General features: G+C 31.1%; 1 protein-coding gene across 1 annotated transcript; it reads right to left on the reverse strand.

Moving 5' to 3' along the window:
* Positions 1–10,962: 10,962 nt before the first annotated feature.
* LOC131617955 (WAT1-related protein At4g30420-like) lies at positions 10,963–18,424 on the reverse strand. Its single transcript, XM_058889225.1, has 5 exons — positions 18,095–18,424; positions 17,941–18,009; positions 12,068–12,184; positions 11,740–11,977; positions 10,963–11,131 (listed from the first exon to the last, which is right to left on the reverse strand). Exons 1-5 carry the CDS (start codon positions 18,280–18,282, stop codon positions 10,964–10,966), a joined length of 780 nt encoding a protein of 259 aa, XP_058745208.1. The 5' UTR covers positions 18,283–18,424; the 3' UTR covers position 10,963.
* Positions 18,425–18,885: the final 461 nt, after the last annotated feature.

Genomic DNA, 18,885 nt, shown 5'->3' on the forward strand with positions numbered 1-18,885 from the left:
TCTGCCAATTATCTTTGAATAGTGAATGATACTTAATGTTGGGATATTTATAGGCTGAGCTGATGGGGCAAATTGTTGGATGAAGAATTTGCTCCCTCCCAATTGCATGACTTGAGTGTGACACTACTACGAATATGAGATTTTATATGGTTGCAATAAGGATGTTACTTCGGTTGGAAGGGCAAAGTAATGTAGAGTGTAATAGAAATTGGCTACTTTGTCCCTCATGGCACAAACAACCGAAGTAAATAGTGGTTTTGGTCATGAGTTCAATTCATAGCAATATCATTTTTAAAATAGAGAATGATTTGTCTTTCCTTCGGTTGAGAGTTATAATCGAGGTGAAATATAGCACTCGCCCATTTCCCCTTGCTTAATTGAGACTTTTAATTTAGGGAATAGGTGTTAGGGGATAAATTTCCCCCTTTGTCGAGACTTTTAAATGTGTTCTTTACTATTCTCTTTAATGTGCATTTTTATTGTGCTCTTTACATTTTGGGTCAAACAAAATTTCTTTTAAGAGCATTTTTTTTTATTAACATATGTATTTATTAAAAGCATATCTATTTGTTCAACAAAAAAGAAATTGAATCATCTAGAGAAGAATTGCAACCTAATAAGAAGTGACCGGTGAGAATTTAAAAAGGAAACAACACAATGTGTTGCATGTGTTGCTTTCCTTTTCAAATTTACACTATTTTTGGGTTGCATTAGTTTCACTAGATGATGCAATGAACCAGAGCATAAACAATTCCCCTAGGTTATTCATTGATCCCAGTGCCTTATAAGAACTTTAGTCTTCTCTCTGCGGAGAATGTCTTATATACACGTCAAATATATGGAGTCGAGTCATCTAAACAAGAGTCATAACACAACAACAAGAGAAACAACAAATATAATGGTGTTGTCATATCATGATCAACAACGAAAACAACAACAATACCATTAACAACGGCAACAATAACAAATCAACAAATTTTTTCCACCTTAAATTTGGACAAATATAACAACAAAAACAACAACAGCAACAACAACATTAAACATTACCTAGCACAACAACAATTAAAAAAAAACTTACATTGCTAAGTTAAGTGCATGCTTTCATTGCCTTGTTGGAATTGGATAAGAGATCCGAAACGGATGAGATGATGCTTTCGAGATTAGATTATGTGTTATATGATGTTTTTGAGTTTGTTTTAGTGGAGAAACATAATTTGGTTAATGGAAGATGAAGTTTGGAAGTTGATAAGTGACTGATTTACATGGAATACATTAACACTTATTAATTTATTTTACAAGCAATCGTTTCAAAAATCATCCAATTTATTTATGAAATGTGAAAAAATTCCTGTTTGGACATTTCTAGTATTTATTAATTGAAAACAAATAAAAAGGAATGGAAAACCACAATTCAGCATGCAAAGACAAAGTTTGAGAAAACCCATAGAAGACTAGGTTCTCTAGGCCTAGCCAGAGGTGCTTTAAGCGCGTAAAGAAGGTCGAATGACACAACCAGATGCAAGTACTTCATTTTGAAGTAAGAGTTTGAATGATATGCACATGGGTGATGCGCTTATCGATGAAAGGATACTAGTGCCACGTGGAAGACAATAACATTTCTTAAGGGAGAAGAAATCAGGCTAGCTATCCGCTAGGACGGTGCGTTGAAGGAGGGATACATAATTTTGCTTTTAAATATAGGAGTATCTAGTTCATTGCAAAGTTCATTTTGGTGTAATGAGGTAGTACAAAATTGGAATAGCTCCACCTTGGTCTACAACTGAAGAATAAAGGGGGGTGCCTAAAGGCGGAAGCAATGCTCAAGTGACAAGAAAAATAAACTGCCAAGATCAACTTCGTGAGATTACCGAAAGTTACATTACAACGAATAAGCATAGCTTAAATCTCTACGTTGGGGGTTCGATGTAGTCAATATATTCATGTATTAAATAGGGCAAACATTCTATGTTATTTTACTCATGCTAGAATATTGATGACACTTTAATCTTCAAGCTTGTTTTATAGCTTTGTTACCTAAAACTTGTTTTCATGGTGTGACCTAACATCGAAAGGTGCTTGTCATTAGTTGATCTAAAATAATCATCTATTGGATACAAGAGCCTAGATATAGGGTAAGGTTCAATATCATAATGTATTGTAGTATAACTATTGAAACTTAATGCTTTGTGTTGGTTAATAGTCAAGTATGTCGGCAATTGGGCAATGTACACCGATCTCACGATATTGAAACTGAAAGGAGTTGCGATTGAGAGCAACAAGTGGTAAAATTTATATATTAGTAGAGGATCATATAACTGACATATGGATGTGCATGATAAATTCGTAATAATGAAATCTATCACTAGCAAAAATTTTATTATTAACATTGAAATCTCCATATTACTTTATCTAATTTATTTTATTTCATTTACTTTCACGCATCATAAAAAATATACAACCCTTCTCTACTGAAATTCTTAAAAATCTCATGAATGGTCTTTGAAACTAGTAGCCTTCGTAGATTAAATAATTGTAAACTTACTTTTGTTTCTCTGTGCTAGTTTTAAAGATATAGCATAGTTTTTATTATTTTAATAGTGTTTATATTTTTCTATATTTGTTAATACCTATATATTTTATTTATAAACTTTAACCCATTAACATTTAGAATTAGTTTTGTTTTTACTAGTTTATGCGAGGTAAAGTTCCCGTAGAGCAATTGTTATGTCGTCCCAAAATCAAAAGAACTGCACGCTGAAACCTCCGTAAAAATAGAAAAAATAAATAAATAGTAGAAATGCTATATCTAGAAGAATAATTTGTCTCAAAATAAAGAACTGTAACTGAAGTCGACACCAACAGCAAAACCAATGGAAACAACAATTTTGGCACACCATGTCACAATAGTCCCGTATGTCTAGCTCATCTATCTAGAACACGAAGGAATGTCTGACAAAGTGGAATTAATTTGGGTTTATTTCAAATTTTGTATGCTAATCCTTTGGTAGGTTTAGATCATGAATACATGTACACACTCCTCACAAAATTATATGAAATTGTTGGTAAGCTACGAGCTCCAAAAATTGAGGAAGAAGCGGTACTCCTACGATTATTTCCACACTCTCAGATTGGAAAAGCAAAGGAGTGGTAACTAGATAAAATCACAACAACGATGGCAAACTAGAACTTGTTAGAGGAAATATTCTTAACCAATTATTTCCTCACAACAAATTCATGGAAGCTAAGATAATCATCACAGTGTTTTCCCAAGGTGCAACGAAAACTCTCTATGAAGCACGGGAAAGGTACAAGTCCGTGCTGAGACGATGTCCAAACCATGGTTTTGAAGAACTTACACATATAGACATCTTATGTCCAAAAGTGTCGAAAATGCAATAATAATCTCTGAGCGAATGACGTTCGGTGATTATAAAGGACAACATAACATAAACCCTTCCTAAATGAAAAACGATATCATAAAACAAAACATTAATGATGCTATTTTTTCTCAAAACAAGTTGTTAACTCAAATGGTGGATTAACTAACATGCAGCTGTCACAATTGCCACAAAAACAAAAAGAGATGCATGAAGTACCTCAACAAAGGCAGAATAACTACTAAAAAAAATACATTTTCCCTCGGACATGAAATTCATTTCACCTTGGCTACATACGCGAGGTAACAAAGGCCATCATGAAAAGCTGCCCCTTTATACCTCGATTTTTTAAAAACTAAGGGGTAAGGTAATTTGCACATGGGTTCGAACCCCATCTTATGCACTTTTATTATTTTCATAACTAACGCGTCATATATACCTCTTGGTTAATTAATAAAACCGAGGAGTAAGATATATGGTTTTTTTACAATTTGATACATTGTTTACATAGAATATTATTATTTATTTTTTTACAAACTAAAATGTTTACCAAGAATATTACATTGCTTACACAGAATCATAAAACAAACAAAATTTGTCCATGAAGATCATATGTTGGATCTTCGAATCTTTGACATTTGGGCAAGATCAAATGCTAGGTGCCACTATATTTACAATTTCTTTTACTTTCATTTGTTTCTGATATAAACAAAAAAAAGGTTAAATAAATAAAAGATTTTCAATTACAAATCGTTGCACTACACAAGGGATTCCAATTTTAATAGAATCGCCATAACTTATGTGTTGCAAAAATCTTTTTTCTTGTAGTGTTCTTTCTACAAGGGAAATGTATTTTAGAACCATATGTTTCTTCGGTCCAATAAAATTTGTGTTATTAGTCCCTAAAGGATGTTATAAAAAAATTGAGAAGTTGAGTTTTTTTTATATTTTCATAACATATATAAGGTGATATTTGTGAATTAATACACCAATCATGTAGAACATTTAAATATTTATGATATTAATTGTCGCATCGACTAAAATATCATGCATGTGTTTATTATCTATTGTTTTTGAAAAAAATCTCAACTAAATAGTCTAGATCGCTTTTTTTGAATTTTCATAAAACTTTTGATAAGCATCACGTATATTATAAAAATTAAGATTGAACATATTGTAGAATATGTTCATAAAAAATAGACTTGAATGTCCATTCTTTATACGTCTAAATTTATTTGTATGATTGATACTTGTGAAATCATTGATTATGAATTAATTATTCAAAAATACGAGTATGAATATTAAAATATTTATTCGTATTAAGCCAACACATTATTAAATGTTTCTCCTCCTTTAAAGTAAAATTACTTCAGGTTAATAACCTAATACTTCTCATCTAAGTGAACTTTTGTATGTGTTATATGTATGTTTCAATTGCTAAAAATTAATACACTAATATGAGTCTTGAAAGAATATTGTACAAAATTGATATCAATCGCATTTTTTAGGATATAACTTGAGCATATAATTTGATACTTGATTGTTGTTCGACATATTGGTTATTAATTGATAAATGAATTTTTCCCAATATTAGATGAGAAACTAAGAGTATGAAACTATGAATTAGAAGTCCAAATGATTAATTTAAAATAACCTATCATCTTGATCCTCGTATGAACCAATATGAACCAGAAAATCGAAAGATCTTTCATTTGAAAAGTTGATTAAACCAATTATGGTCCCTAATACTTTAATCAAAGTAGATTTTCATATAGTACAAATGCAATGATTTGAAGTCATGCATTAAGCGTGGTACGAAAGTTGATTCTAATATTAAAATTCCTTTACTAAGAAAATGAGATAAAATGAAGGCTTAAATAGTCTTTTGGTCCCTGTAAGTTAGCGTGTTTTTGCTTTTCGTCCCTGTATCTTTTTTTCTTGGATAAAGTCCTTAAATATTAAATTTCTTTTGGATTTAATCCCTAAAACTAAAATCCACAAGAAAATCTTCAGGTTTCCTGCGAATTTTCCTTCGGATTTTGCTCCGAATTTTAACTTTAGGGACTAAAACCAAAAAGATTTTGATATTGAGGGATCATTCCCATGAAAAAAAGATACAGAGACGAAAATCAAAAACACGCTAGCTTATAGGGACCAACTGACTATTTAAGTCTAAAATTAAATATGACCCTAGTGAAGATATGAAAATTCTAAGAGTACTTTGATAAATTCATTTTTAAGTTATAGAAGAATTAACCAGGTATTTAAATTTTTTGAAAATAAAGAGATCTTGACAAATTATGTCATTCATGGAATAAGATAGAACTTGATTTAATAGATCCAAAAATGAAGTCAACGTTTACCATGTTTTTGTTATAATACATGTTGTGAATCTTGTTGTGAATTACGACAAAATTCAATATCAATTTGTGAGGCAAAGAATAGTAACAACTAAAATAAATGGTCTACAGTAATAATAAACCGTACACTAATAATATAACAGAATAATGCGAGAAAAAGACAAAGGTTTGTTTACCCAATTCGATCAAACGATCTGCTCTGAATGAGAGAGCTGCTCTCCAATTGACTATACTCAGAAAGTTGTTACAAGAGATTACAGATGAGTTACAAGAAAATAACCTTCAAAATTCTCAAAGAACAAACACTATTTTTTACCCAAGTGTTTCACAATCTCTCCAACTCTCATTACAAGAATCACTCAAACGCAATGTGTTTAGAAGTATTTCCCAATCTCCTTAGATAACTTCGAAGTTTTCCCAAAAATATTTGTCTTTCTAAGTTTTTTCTTGGAATTCCCTAAATCCTTATTTCTTTCTTTTTCTCTAAATCTCTAAGATTATCACACTATAGTAACATAAGAGATACATATTTATAATAGCCAAAATCCAACAAATATATAACAAATCCCAAAACATATCGCATTGTTAGAATAAAATATATTATTATAATCTTATAATATCTCTCATATATTATAAATATCTTAAAATATATCTTAGACTATTACATAAAAATATATATCTTATAATATCTTTTAAAATATTATAAATATATCTTATAATATCTTTTAGAATATTATAAATATATCTTATAATATCTTTTTATATTATTTTATATGATCTCCAAATTAATATAAAATATTCTAACATTAATTGATGGATCAATGAACCGAATCGACCGAGTTCGATACCCGTGAACCGCTCAGACCAGATTATTTTTGACTTCATGATTTCAAGCAATCTCAAAATATGTTTTCTTTTTCTTCGTCAACAAAGGTTTTAAGGCTTATTCCATCAATCTAAACCTTGACTTTAAACCGTGTTGATATTAATTTAACCATCAATAACAATGTTGCTCTCTACCTGGTTGAAACTCTGATCAATAACCTTGATCAAATTAAATCACCCCTTGAATATTGATCTCGCCACTTGCATCCATTTGTTTCCAATTACCTTTTTCTGGCTATGTAATTTAACAAGCCTACAAGTATGATTTTTCAACCACCCTTGACTCCATCTGTTTTCAAATGCCTCCTTGAAGGTTTTTCTTCTTTTATTTTGCAGTCTTTCAGCCACATTAAGAACATAATATCCAAGGGTAGCATAATTGTCCATTTGAGATGCTACAATAACCCTCCTTACCTTATCATGAGTCAAATGATAATTAGTGATCTCTGTAACCTTCCTATCACTACTGCTGACATCCATAGTAGGAAACTCCACCTCAAACTGAGTTTTCTCCGTTATAGTTTTTACCAGGTTTCTTCCTTGGTTTTCACTATTCTTCCTCCGAAGAAATTCTCTACCAACCAAGTAAGTTGTTTTAACCCTAGATTTTCCTCAAAAACTCAATAACAGCTCAGCGGTAACATGCATTTTTATCCCTTGATTTCTGCAAAATTCATTATACTCCTCTAAAACTTTCTCAAGGAATTCATAACGCCTTAAACTCAAATCTCATAGTTTTTCCTTGTCTGAAAAGTCTCCACTAGTTAATGATGAATGAATAACAACATTTGAACTTTCTAAAGTATATAGAACACATATTTTAGACCCTTTAGCAATAACCAATTCATCACACAAAATCTTCAACACTCCATTATCAACTCTAGTACAATAGCCTAGATCATCAAGCATACTTATAGACAACAAATTTCGCTTGAGTTATGGAACATACCTCACATTATAAATAAGAAGTTCACAATCATAAAATATTTTAAATCTGACCGTATCAATACCATTGACTTTGCATGCCTTATTATCACCAAGACGGACTACTTTACCTTGCACAATCTTTAAAGTTTCAAAGTATCCTATTCTTCGACACATGTGATAAGAGCAACCTGAGTCAATGACCCAACTATTTTTCAGTTTCTAAACTTGATACTTCTAGTACATCGGCATCCTCGTAACTTTCCTCAACCAAGGCAACTGCAACTTGAACAGAATCTTCATTGACCTTTCTCTTAGAACTATCACTTTTAAAGTGACCAATTTTCTGACAATTAAAACATTTTACCTTTGACTTGTCAGACCTCTTTGATTTTGAAATCCCTTTACATTCACTTCCTCCTCTTGACATATTTAAGCCTTTGCCACTATCTTCAATCTTCAAATCTTTCGACTTTGATAATTCTTTAGATTTCACCGCCATCTGGACTTCATCCAAAGTAATAGTACATTCCTTACCATAAAGAAAGGCATCCTTAAAGTGCTCAAAGGATCTAGGTAATGAACTTAACAAGATCAAAGCTTTGTCCTCATCATCAATCTTCACTTCAATATTATCAAGATCATCAATAATCTTGTGAAATTATGTAATCTGCTCAACTATGGATTTATGTTCCATCATTCGGAATGAATACAATTGTTGTTTCAGACACAACTTGTGAGCTAAAGACTTAGTCATATACAATGATACAAGTTTTTCCCATACAGTAACCGCAGTTTTCTCCCTGGAAACTTCTCTTAGAACTTTATCCCCGAGGCATAAGATAATGGCACTTCTGGAGTTATCTACCATCTCGGTCTTCTGTACCTATGTAAGACCTGCATACATCAATGCTTCACTTTTTAAAGCATCAACACACTTCTCTTGAACTAAAATTGCTTGTATCTTAATTTTCCACAACCCGAAGTCGTTGTTACCCGAAAATTTATGGATCTCCCATCTAACAATGGTGCTTAATTGTAAACAATACCTCTTTGCTCCATGCTCACCATACCACTTGTTGTGAATCTTATTGTGAATTACGACAAAATTCAATATCAATTTGTGAGCCAAAGAATAGTAGCAACAAAAATAAATGGTCTACTGCAATAATAATCCGTACACAGATAATATAACAGAATAAGACGAGAAAAAGACGAAGGTTTGTTTAGCCAGAATATTCAAATGATCTACTCTGGGGGAGAGAGCAGCTCTCCAATTTACTATACTTAGAAAGTTGTTACAAGATATTACAAATGAGTTACAAGAAAATAGCCTTCAAAATTCCCAAAGAACAAACCCTATTTTCTACCCAAGTGTTTCCCAACCTCTCTAACTCTCAATACCAGAATCACTCAAACCTAAGGTATTTAGAAGTATTTCCCAATCTCCTTAGATAACTCCAAAGGTTCCCTAAACATATTTTTCTTTCTAAGTTTTCCCTTGGAATTCCCTAAACCCTTATTTCTCCCTTTTTCTCTAAAGCTCTAAGCTTATCACACTATAATAATAGAAGAGATACATATTTATAATAGTCAAAATCCAACAAATCCATAACAAATCCCAAAACATATCTCCATAATTGTTAGAATAAAATACATTATTATAATCTTATAATATCTCTCAAATATTATTAATATCTTATGATATCTCTTAGAATATTATTAATATATATCTTATAATATCTTTTAGAATATTATTATAAATATATCTTATAATATCTTTTAGAATATTTTAAATTAATATCTTATAATATCTTTTTATATTAATTAATATTATCTCCAAATTAATATAAATTATTCTAACATTAATAATTGGATCAATGAATCGAACCGACCGAATTCGATACCCATGAACTGCTCAGACCAGACTAGTTTTGACTTTCTGATTTGTGGCAATCTCGAAATATGTTTTATTTCTCTTTGTCAACAAAAGGTTTTAAGTCATATTCTAAAAATATAGAATTAAAAGTATAAATTATAAAGAAGATCATGAATCAAAGTCTATTAAAAATTATAGACAAAGTGAGTTTTGGCCAAAATAAAAAGATATAATTGAAGTAGAATTAAACTGACTTTAAAAGTGAAAAATTTTTGGACCTGTAGTCTGAACACCTCAAGGTGTGATACCAATTAGATACCAATTAGATTTAAATAAGTTTTATGAAAAAGCAAAATAATAATGAAAAGATTATGAGATGCAAAGTTTAATTTATTGCTAGAGTATTTTTACAAAGAACTAAGATTGGTCTTCATGAGACATATTCACCTATAATGGATACAAGTAATTTTTTCGATATTTAATATGTCTGATATCACGTGAAGAGCTTAATTTGTACATGATGGATGTTGTAACATATTATTTGCATGGTTCACTTGATAGTGACATTTACATGGAACTCTCAAGATGTTGAAAAATTACATGTCCTAAAGTATCATATTTTAGTGTATTTTTGGGCACTAGTATATCTGTCATGATATTTCAATTTTTCTCAATCTATTAGAAATATATGGTTCTTCACTACGCGAAGTTATTGGAATACAGTCCAACATATATCTCATTACCTTGTTATTATTGGAATTTAGTGATATGTTTTTGCGCTAATGTTTCGTAAATATAGGAGTTATTATGCAATGCATGTCATACTTGAAAATAATAACATAATATTATTTTTCCTCTTATCTTTTTCTCCTTCATCTCTATTCTCATTTTTGATCAATTTCATAACAAAATTATTTAATTTTTATTATAAAAATTGCTTATATAAACTTATTCATTACAATAAGATCCAAATAAGTTGTTTATCAAAATAGACTTTTAGTTATATAGCATAGGATCTTTCAAACTAGTTTTATAATATGTTTTTCCACAAGACTCATTATCAATAGTTTTCTCTTGGAGATCAATTATATCTTCAGCTTTACCCTAAAGTACAATATACAAGCCAATGATCACTCCAATTGCACCTATTAAACTAGCATATGAAATAGCATAATCATTCAATTAGATTAATAATATTGTATAATCGCCACAAGTCAACTTATAATAAGAATTTTCATTAGTTGTCTGAATTTTAAAAATTGTACCTTCCAATATATATTTCTTCATGAAGCCATAAGGTAGCTAATATAGTCACAATCAATGTTAAGAGAGGATTAAACATTGCAGAGAATAGAGGTCCTCTCTTTGAAATGCACCACGTTTGAAGATATAATGCAACTCCTGATCCTATAATTCCCTGCAAAATATGTTTATTAAAAATTAAGCTAATGATGGTGTATTACTTTTTTTAATAATAAGGTCACAAATAAGATATCTATTTATATAAACAATAATTTTTTTCTCACTATGATAAATTATCAACATACTGAATACAAAATGCAACCAAATTGAAATAGAGAAGCAATCTTCCATGCATTAAGATTTGGCTCCAAAAGCAACGTTACTACTAATGATTGTAATGTTGCCATTAAGCACATCCATGCTGCTAGTGATAAGGTATTGGGATGGCTTGCATAAGCAGGAACCTGTGGAAGGTATAAAGAGGTAAGATAGTATGAGACATGTAATAAGGAAAAGGTAAACATATACGGAGATATATATGATATTATAATGTTTCTAAGGGGAGAGGTGTCATTTATTATAAACATTTTTTGACTTTATTAAATATTATAATAAAATTGGTTTTCTCCTCTACATCCACTCACGTCTAGTGCTATTAAAATTGGTGCGTGAATAACTCGAATCAATAGGCTATAATATCATCTTTATCATGTAGGTTTTTATTCAACCCAAGCATAAAAGTCATGTTGTAGTGATGATTGTCTACTATTTAAAAACATGATTTTAGGCAAAATAATTTTCATATGAATTTTTTTAATACATATGTCTCATGCTCAGGATAGAATATATAGAACGTGACCAAATGACGGTAACCATAAAGCATGGGGCCAAACACATTTTTTTTAGACTCTTGTGTCATCTCAAATTTTATATTTAGTCGAACTCATTCTTACAAAATCGATATGTAAAAAATAAATGCAATTTTTTTAACTTTTTACAAACTTTATCTTTAACCTACTTTAGATTTGGTTCTTCAAATAATAGTCAAATATCATAATTGAAAATAAAATACCTGCAAAATGAGAAAAATTGACCAAGCAACAATGCTTCCTAGAAGACACAGACATCCAAGCAACTTATTTTCTGCACTTTTTAATGATGAACCAATGATTGATTTTGAAGGTATGTTTTTTGCATTTAGTAGCTTTGGACCCTTCAATAATGTAATGGACACTGCCCCACTTACACATATAAGTGTCCCCAATATTTTAGCTATAGTTCTCAAACTTCGAATGTTCACTCTCTCCATTCTGTCATATATATTCATTTTCAAATTGAAAGAAACATATATGCTTAAGATTTGATATGAATAAAAAAAGTATATTAAGTTTATTTATTACCCTGCAATGGCTGCTATTACAAATGTGACCGCTGGAATAAGATTGGTCATTGCACTTGTAATTGAAGAAGAAGATAGATATAGACCCTCGGAAAATAAATTTTGATTCAATGTTATACTGCAACATAGAGAGTGAAATATATCAATTAATCTCAAAATAAACTTACATTATGTAACTTACAATATCATTTGTTATTTTGGTCTAAGAACTTTAGAGACAAAACTCTCACACAAGGTACAAAGTTATGAGTCCTGAACATATATCCTAACAATAAAAATACATCTCTATAATTTTTACAATCAAAATTAAACTTACGAAACAAAAATTATATGATTAAACCATCAATTTTATCTCAAAACTTACATCGTTAATTTAATTTAGCTTAATATCTCACTTCTGCAATTTTTTCTCACCACGAGAATTTGATTCTATCTTTCATTTGTATATGTTGGGTTCCTTCTAAAATGGTGAATTTTTCTTGCCAACTTATGCAACATAAAACCCTTACTAGGGAGAATGTGTGTAAGCGTTGGTATAATTGGCTTCTCATATGTTTGTAAAATATGAAAATGCTTTATTTATGTGGCATATGATTTTTAAGTGGATGGCGTGCTTAGTTGTACTTCTTAGGGATCTTAACTTTTTTTAAGTTATTTATATCTCTTAATTGTAGATATAGATTTGAGGGTGATCTTACCATCATCATGAATTATGTTGTTTGGTCTATTTGGAAAACAAGGAACAACATCATTTTTTCTAGTTCATCATTTATCATAAAAGATGTGAAAGAATAGAGAATTTCTCTGTCTTGGAAATGACATCTTTGTAGATATGTGGTCAACTCTTGTACTTTCTCTATATAACTTGAGAACATTTTCTTCTATATGAATAAATATCAGTTCGAGAGGCTTTGACACTTTCCCTGAGGAAAAGTGTTCTTAGCTTATCTGGAAGGACGTGTTTTTTGTATAATGGTTCCCTATAAACTAGGATCTAGAATGTGGCCTCTTAGCAGGGTGCAATTTTGGTGTTTTAGTTTCCTCTCCTTTCAACTGTCAGATTACTGGTTGTTTATTGGTTTTTCCGATGTATTTTTGTTCTTGTTGTTCTTATTGTTACTTATCTTTTTTGTTTTAGAGGTATCAGTTCGCTATATCATCTACCATATAGTAGTCATTATATTGATCTGTTGACATGAGATCTTAAATTAATCACAATTATAACTTTCAATTGGAAAATTCTTAGGTAGACACAACCATAACACGTAATATTACACATAACCAATTACAATTTTTTGATTAGTTAAACAATAAAAATAAATGTGTCTCTTTATGTGAAAAGGATGCCTCGAACACAGTATAATAGGGAACACAATAGGAAACAAGAAGAACAACAAGGATTGGTTATAAATGGCAATCCTTACTTTCTCTTTCATCCAAGATTACAAGTTAAAAGAATAGCAAATAACCCTCTCGCCCTAAATTAGGATTTGCAGTATGTAATGATAAGAGACATGTATGTTATTTATAATAAACCTAACATACTAAACTAATGGGCTTTTTCACAAATACCTATTACAAGCCAACTTAGGGTACAAGTTAAATTAAACAATAGGATATAACAAACAGGACCAATTTGAAATACTAACAACCTTAGTATTTCGACACCCACATACTAGAACACACTTCGACTACAGTATGTAGGTCTTCGACACATTCTCTGTCGAAATAGGAAGATACTCTTCGATCCATTAGGTTTCGATCCAATTCTCACAAATCTCCACCTTGGAACAAACTCTATATCATCAAAGAACAAACTAGCTTTCTTCATGCAGCATTATCAACTGTATACAGTGGAAAAACGTACAACTCGACAATGTCTTGGTGATCATAGCAGCAGCATTGTGATCTGTGGAAACCTTCAGCACTTGGAATTCTCCACGCTCGATTACTCCTATGATGAAATGCAACCTCACATCGATATGCTTGATCCGCTCATGATATGATGAGTTCTTCGATAGGTGTATTGCACTTCGACTGTCACATTTAACAGTGATACTTCGACCTTGAAGTTTCAGCTCCTTCGCAAAACCTTCAAGCGACAATGCTTCTTTCACAGCTTCAATTAGGGCAATATATTCCGCTTCAGTGGTTAATAAAGCAATAACCTTTTGAAGTGTTGCTTTCCAACTAATTGGTTTTCCAAACATGGTGAAAACATATCCAAACTTGTCGAGAATATTCCGTAGGTATGCCTCTTTAGATAAGCATAACTTCGACTGCTTTCTATCTCTTCGGATGTCAATCCCAAGAATCCTGGATGCTTCTCCTAGATCCTTCGTATCGAACTCTTTAATGAGTTCAGCCTTCACCCTCATCACATCTTTGAAATTTTTTCTTTCTATGAGAATATCATCCACATATAGCAACAAAATAAGAAATGAATTACCAGGTCAAAATCGGAAGTAAACACAGTGGTCGAACTGGCTTCTAACGAAACTTATGCGTGCCATGAACTTGTCGAATCTCCTATTCCACTATCGAGGAGATTGTTTCTGTAACCCAGCAGTAGTCAACATGCATCTAACTCTCTTCAAAATAGTTCAATTAAACCTTTCAGCCAAACCATTTTACTATGGAATACCTGCAGTAGTTATGTGCCTTAAAATACCAGAGGTAACACAAAATTTTTCGACCGCCTCATTGCAAAATTCAAGGCCATTATCGGTTCTCAACCTCTTGACCTTTCAACTAGTTTGATTTTCGACCAGAATCTTCCAATTTTTGAAATTTTCAAAAGTTTCATCCTTAGTCTTCTGGATGAATACCTATAATTTTCTAGAATAATCATCTACTATGGATAGAAAATACCTTGCTCCTGAATGTGATGGACACCTTATAGGCCCCCAAAGATTAGCATGGATGTAATCAAGGGATCCATGTGTTCTTTGTTTGCCTTTGTTGAACTTCATTCTGCAAGACTTTCCAAGTACACATGGTTCACAAAACTTCTGCTTTTCGATTACGTCTCCACTAAGAAGATTTTATTTTCTCAATTCGACCAGACCCCTTTCATTGACATGGCCCAATCTCAGGTGCCAAATTTCTGTTTTTGACATAGATTTCGTGGATGCAACATTTACCAAACCACTTACAACTTCATCCTCAAGGGTATACAAGCCTTGTTTCTTTACGCCTCTCAAGACTTCCTTCGACCCCTTCATGACTCTTAGGATACATTTATCTCCTTGGAAAATATATCCTTTCTTGTCAAATTCATCAAGAGAAATCAAATTTCTCTTCAAATTAGGAACATACTTGACTTCAGTCAACAATCTTATTGACTCATCATGGAGCTTAAATCTCACAGATCCAACACTTGTAATCTTGCAAGCTCTATTGTTTCCCAGCAATACGGATCCACCATCTTGATAACATAATTCCTCGAATAGGTCTTTGTTTGGAGTCATGTGCCAAGTGCAACCTGAATCTATAATACACTCCTTACTCGAGTCACTGCTTAAAACCACAAGAACATCAGATGATTCGAAATCATCTTGAACAATGGCTACATTGCCATGCATTATCCTTACCTTAATGTTCTTCCATGCATTCAGGGCACACCTTTCGTGTGTGACCTTCCTTCTTACAATGATAGCATTGAATACCCGATGCTTCTCCACTGTAAGACTTCAGCTGACTTTTGCTCTTCTTCTTGTCGAACTTATTGTCCTTTCGCAACAATTTTCCGTTAACGGCCAAACCTTCACCAATAGTCGAAGGTTTATGCTCCTTTCGTTTGTTCAAGTCCTTAGAATACAAGGCTGATTGAACTTCTTTAAAGTTCATGGACTCCCTTCCATACAAGAGAGCTTCTTTGAAGTGAGCATGAGATCGAGGCAAAGCACACAATAATACAGCGCTTGATCTTCATCATCGATCTTCACATCAATATTTTCAAGATCAAGAACCAGCTTGTTGAACATATTCAACTGCTCAGCCAACACTTTATATTCAATCATCTTGAATGAATACAAAGCTTGCTTCAAGTAGATTCGATTTACCAGAGATTTGGTCATGTACAAACATTTAAGTTTCACCAATAACCCTGATGCCGTCGTCTCCTTTGATATTTGTCGAAGAACTTTATCACCAAGGCTTAACAGAATTGTGATGTTGGCTTTCTCTATCATGGTTGTCTTTTCTCTTACGTTAACACAACGTCCATAGCCGCCGCTCCCTTTAACACTTCCAAACAACCCTGTTGAACCAGTAGGGCTTTCATTTTCAAGTGCCACAGACCGAAACCGTTCACTCCAGTAAACTTTTCAATATCATACTTTGTTGAAGGAATCTTCTCCACGCTCACTGCACCAATTTGTTGTGAAAAGAATGCCTTGAACAGAGTATAATAGGGAACACAATAGAAAACAAGAAGAACAACAAGGATTGGTTATAACTGCTATTATTTACTTTCTCTTTCAACCAAGATTACAAGTTACAAGAATACCAAATAACCCTCTTACCCTAAATTAGGATTTGCAGTATGCAATGATGAGAGACTAGTATGCTATTTATAATCAACCTAACATACTAAACTAATGAAATTTTTCACAAATACTCATTACAAGCCAACTTAGGGTACAAGCTAACTTACACAATTAGACATAACAAACAAGCTTAATTCAAAACACCAACAATCATAGCATTTCGACACCCACATACTAGAATACACTTCCACTACAGTATGTAGATCTTTGACACATTCTTTGTCGAAATAGGAAGCTACTCTTCGACCCACTGGAGTTCGATCCTATTCTCACATCTTTCTCCTTCATTATCACAACCACCCCATGATTCCAATTAAAAACAAAATTAAATTTCTAATAAATTTAAATTTTCTCTCTCCTTATTGGTTGTTCCTAAAAATATGAATTTACATTCATTTTTATGTAAGTATTTTTCCTTTCAATTACTATTTCTCCTTTCAATTACAATAAATAAAAGACAAATTAAATTAGAGAAATGCTAACGAGTGCCCCAGGGGCACTGGTTAAGGATTTAAAAAGGTATGTTTAGTTTATTAAATATTTGTATTCAATGTAATGAAAATGAAAATAATTGACTTTTTTAAGAAATAAAAGGTATGTTTTCTTAAAACTACTTGTATTCAATGCATTGTAAACTAAAATATTTTATTTATTTATAGAATACTTTTTATATTTGGAATTCTTAACCAGTGCCCCTAAGACACTCGTTAGCATGACCCATTAAATTAATTCAGCATTCAAGTTAATATTTTAAATAAGGTAGTCAAATCTATAAAAATTTATTGAATTTAAAATATTACTTATCAAATTATTTTATTTCAATATATCTCAAAATATTTAAAGGGTCTTGATAACCAGTGCCCTCAGGGCAATGGTTAAGCATTCTAAAAAAAGAAAATATTTTATAGAAAATTTAACATTTCAATTTTCAAGACATTAAATACGCACATTACCGAGATAAATTTACTATTTTAAAAGTTTTTTGACAATAATAATAATTTCTACATTAAATTTTGAAAGTGACCATTAAAAAAAATTAATTTCTATATTTGATAAATTTACCACTTGTATACTATTTTGACAATAATAATAATTTCTACAATAATAATATTAATACTATTATACTATTTTGACAATAATTTATACTATTTTGACATTAATTTCTACAATAATAATAGTATACTATTTTGACAATAATAATAATTTCTACATTAAATTTTGAAAGTGACCATTAAAAAAAATTAATTTTTTAAAAAAATAAACAATTAAAAAGCAAAATAGAGAGGGAGTAGCTGAGAGGGAGTAGCTGAGAATGAAAACAAACCCAATTAATGAGGTGATGAATATCAACGAAAAACTCCTTAAATTTAAGCTACACGTAGTAGAGTTTCGCCTGTAAAAAAAAAAAGAAACATAACAATTCATCAAAACACTTGAGATAAGAAGAAAGATAATAGCAAAGAATTATAAAGTATTACCTTGAAGATATATAAGCAATGGGAGCAAGAAAAATGGTTGCGAGAGCTTGACGATATACAACAAATACTGTTGGACTCATACCCTCCACAAGGGTCACTCTATTCCAAAGAGTCATGCCTGCAAATATAAACTGTATGACCACCATAGCAATTATTGGAAGATAGTATTCCATGTTTAAATTTGCCATCTTTGCTTTCCCAAAACAAGAAGCTTATGTTATGTATCAAGAGGAGAAGCTCAGTAGTTCTTATATAAATTGCTTAACCTCAACAACTTTTATTGCGAGATGGATAGTACTTAATGTTTAAACCTCCCATATTTGCTTTCCCAAAAACGATTTGCAAAGTTTCAAATAAAAATTAGTTAGAATGATTTTTCTTAAATTGTTAATTGTTATATATTTGTCCATTTGAAATAACTTTTTCTTAAATATCAAATTATCAAAAAATCATATAATTTTTTATAAATTTTTTTTATGATTTATAATTTTTAGCAAATCATTTTTTATTTTGACTATTTCTTTGATCGTTAGTAATATATATTTTTGTTATGAGAAAATGGATGATGCACAGACAGTGTAAAGTAATTTTAACTGTCAATCAATCACAACCATGTATCTAATTATAACTCTTTTTTATTTTAAAAACTTTTTAATGACATGACAGACGGCTTGTTTTCTATTGGATGACAGTGTAAAACTATTTTACACGTCAGTGCATATCTATTAAAAATCACTTTTACTATTTTAAAATTATTTGTAACTTAAATCATTTTTTCTGAAAATATAAAA

The sequence above is a fragment of the Vicia villosa genome, linkage group LG7, assembly GCF_029867415.1.
Source record: "Vicia villosa cultivar HV-30 ecotype Madison, WI linkage group LG7, Vvil1.0, whole genome shotgun sequence".
Classification (NCBI taxonomy): domain Eukaryota; kingdom Viridiplantae; phylum Streptophyta; class Magnoliopsida; order Fabales; family Fabaceae; genus Vicia; species Vicia villosa.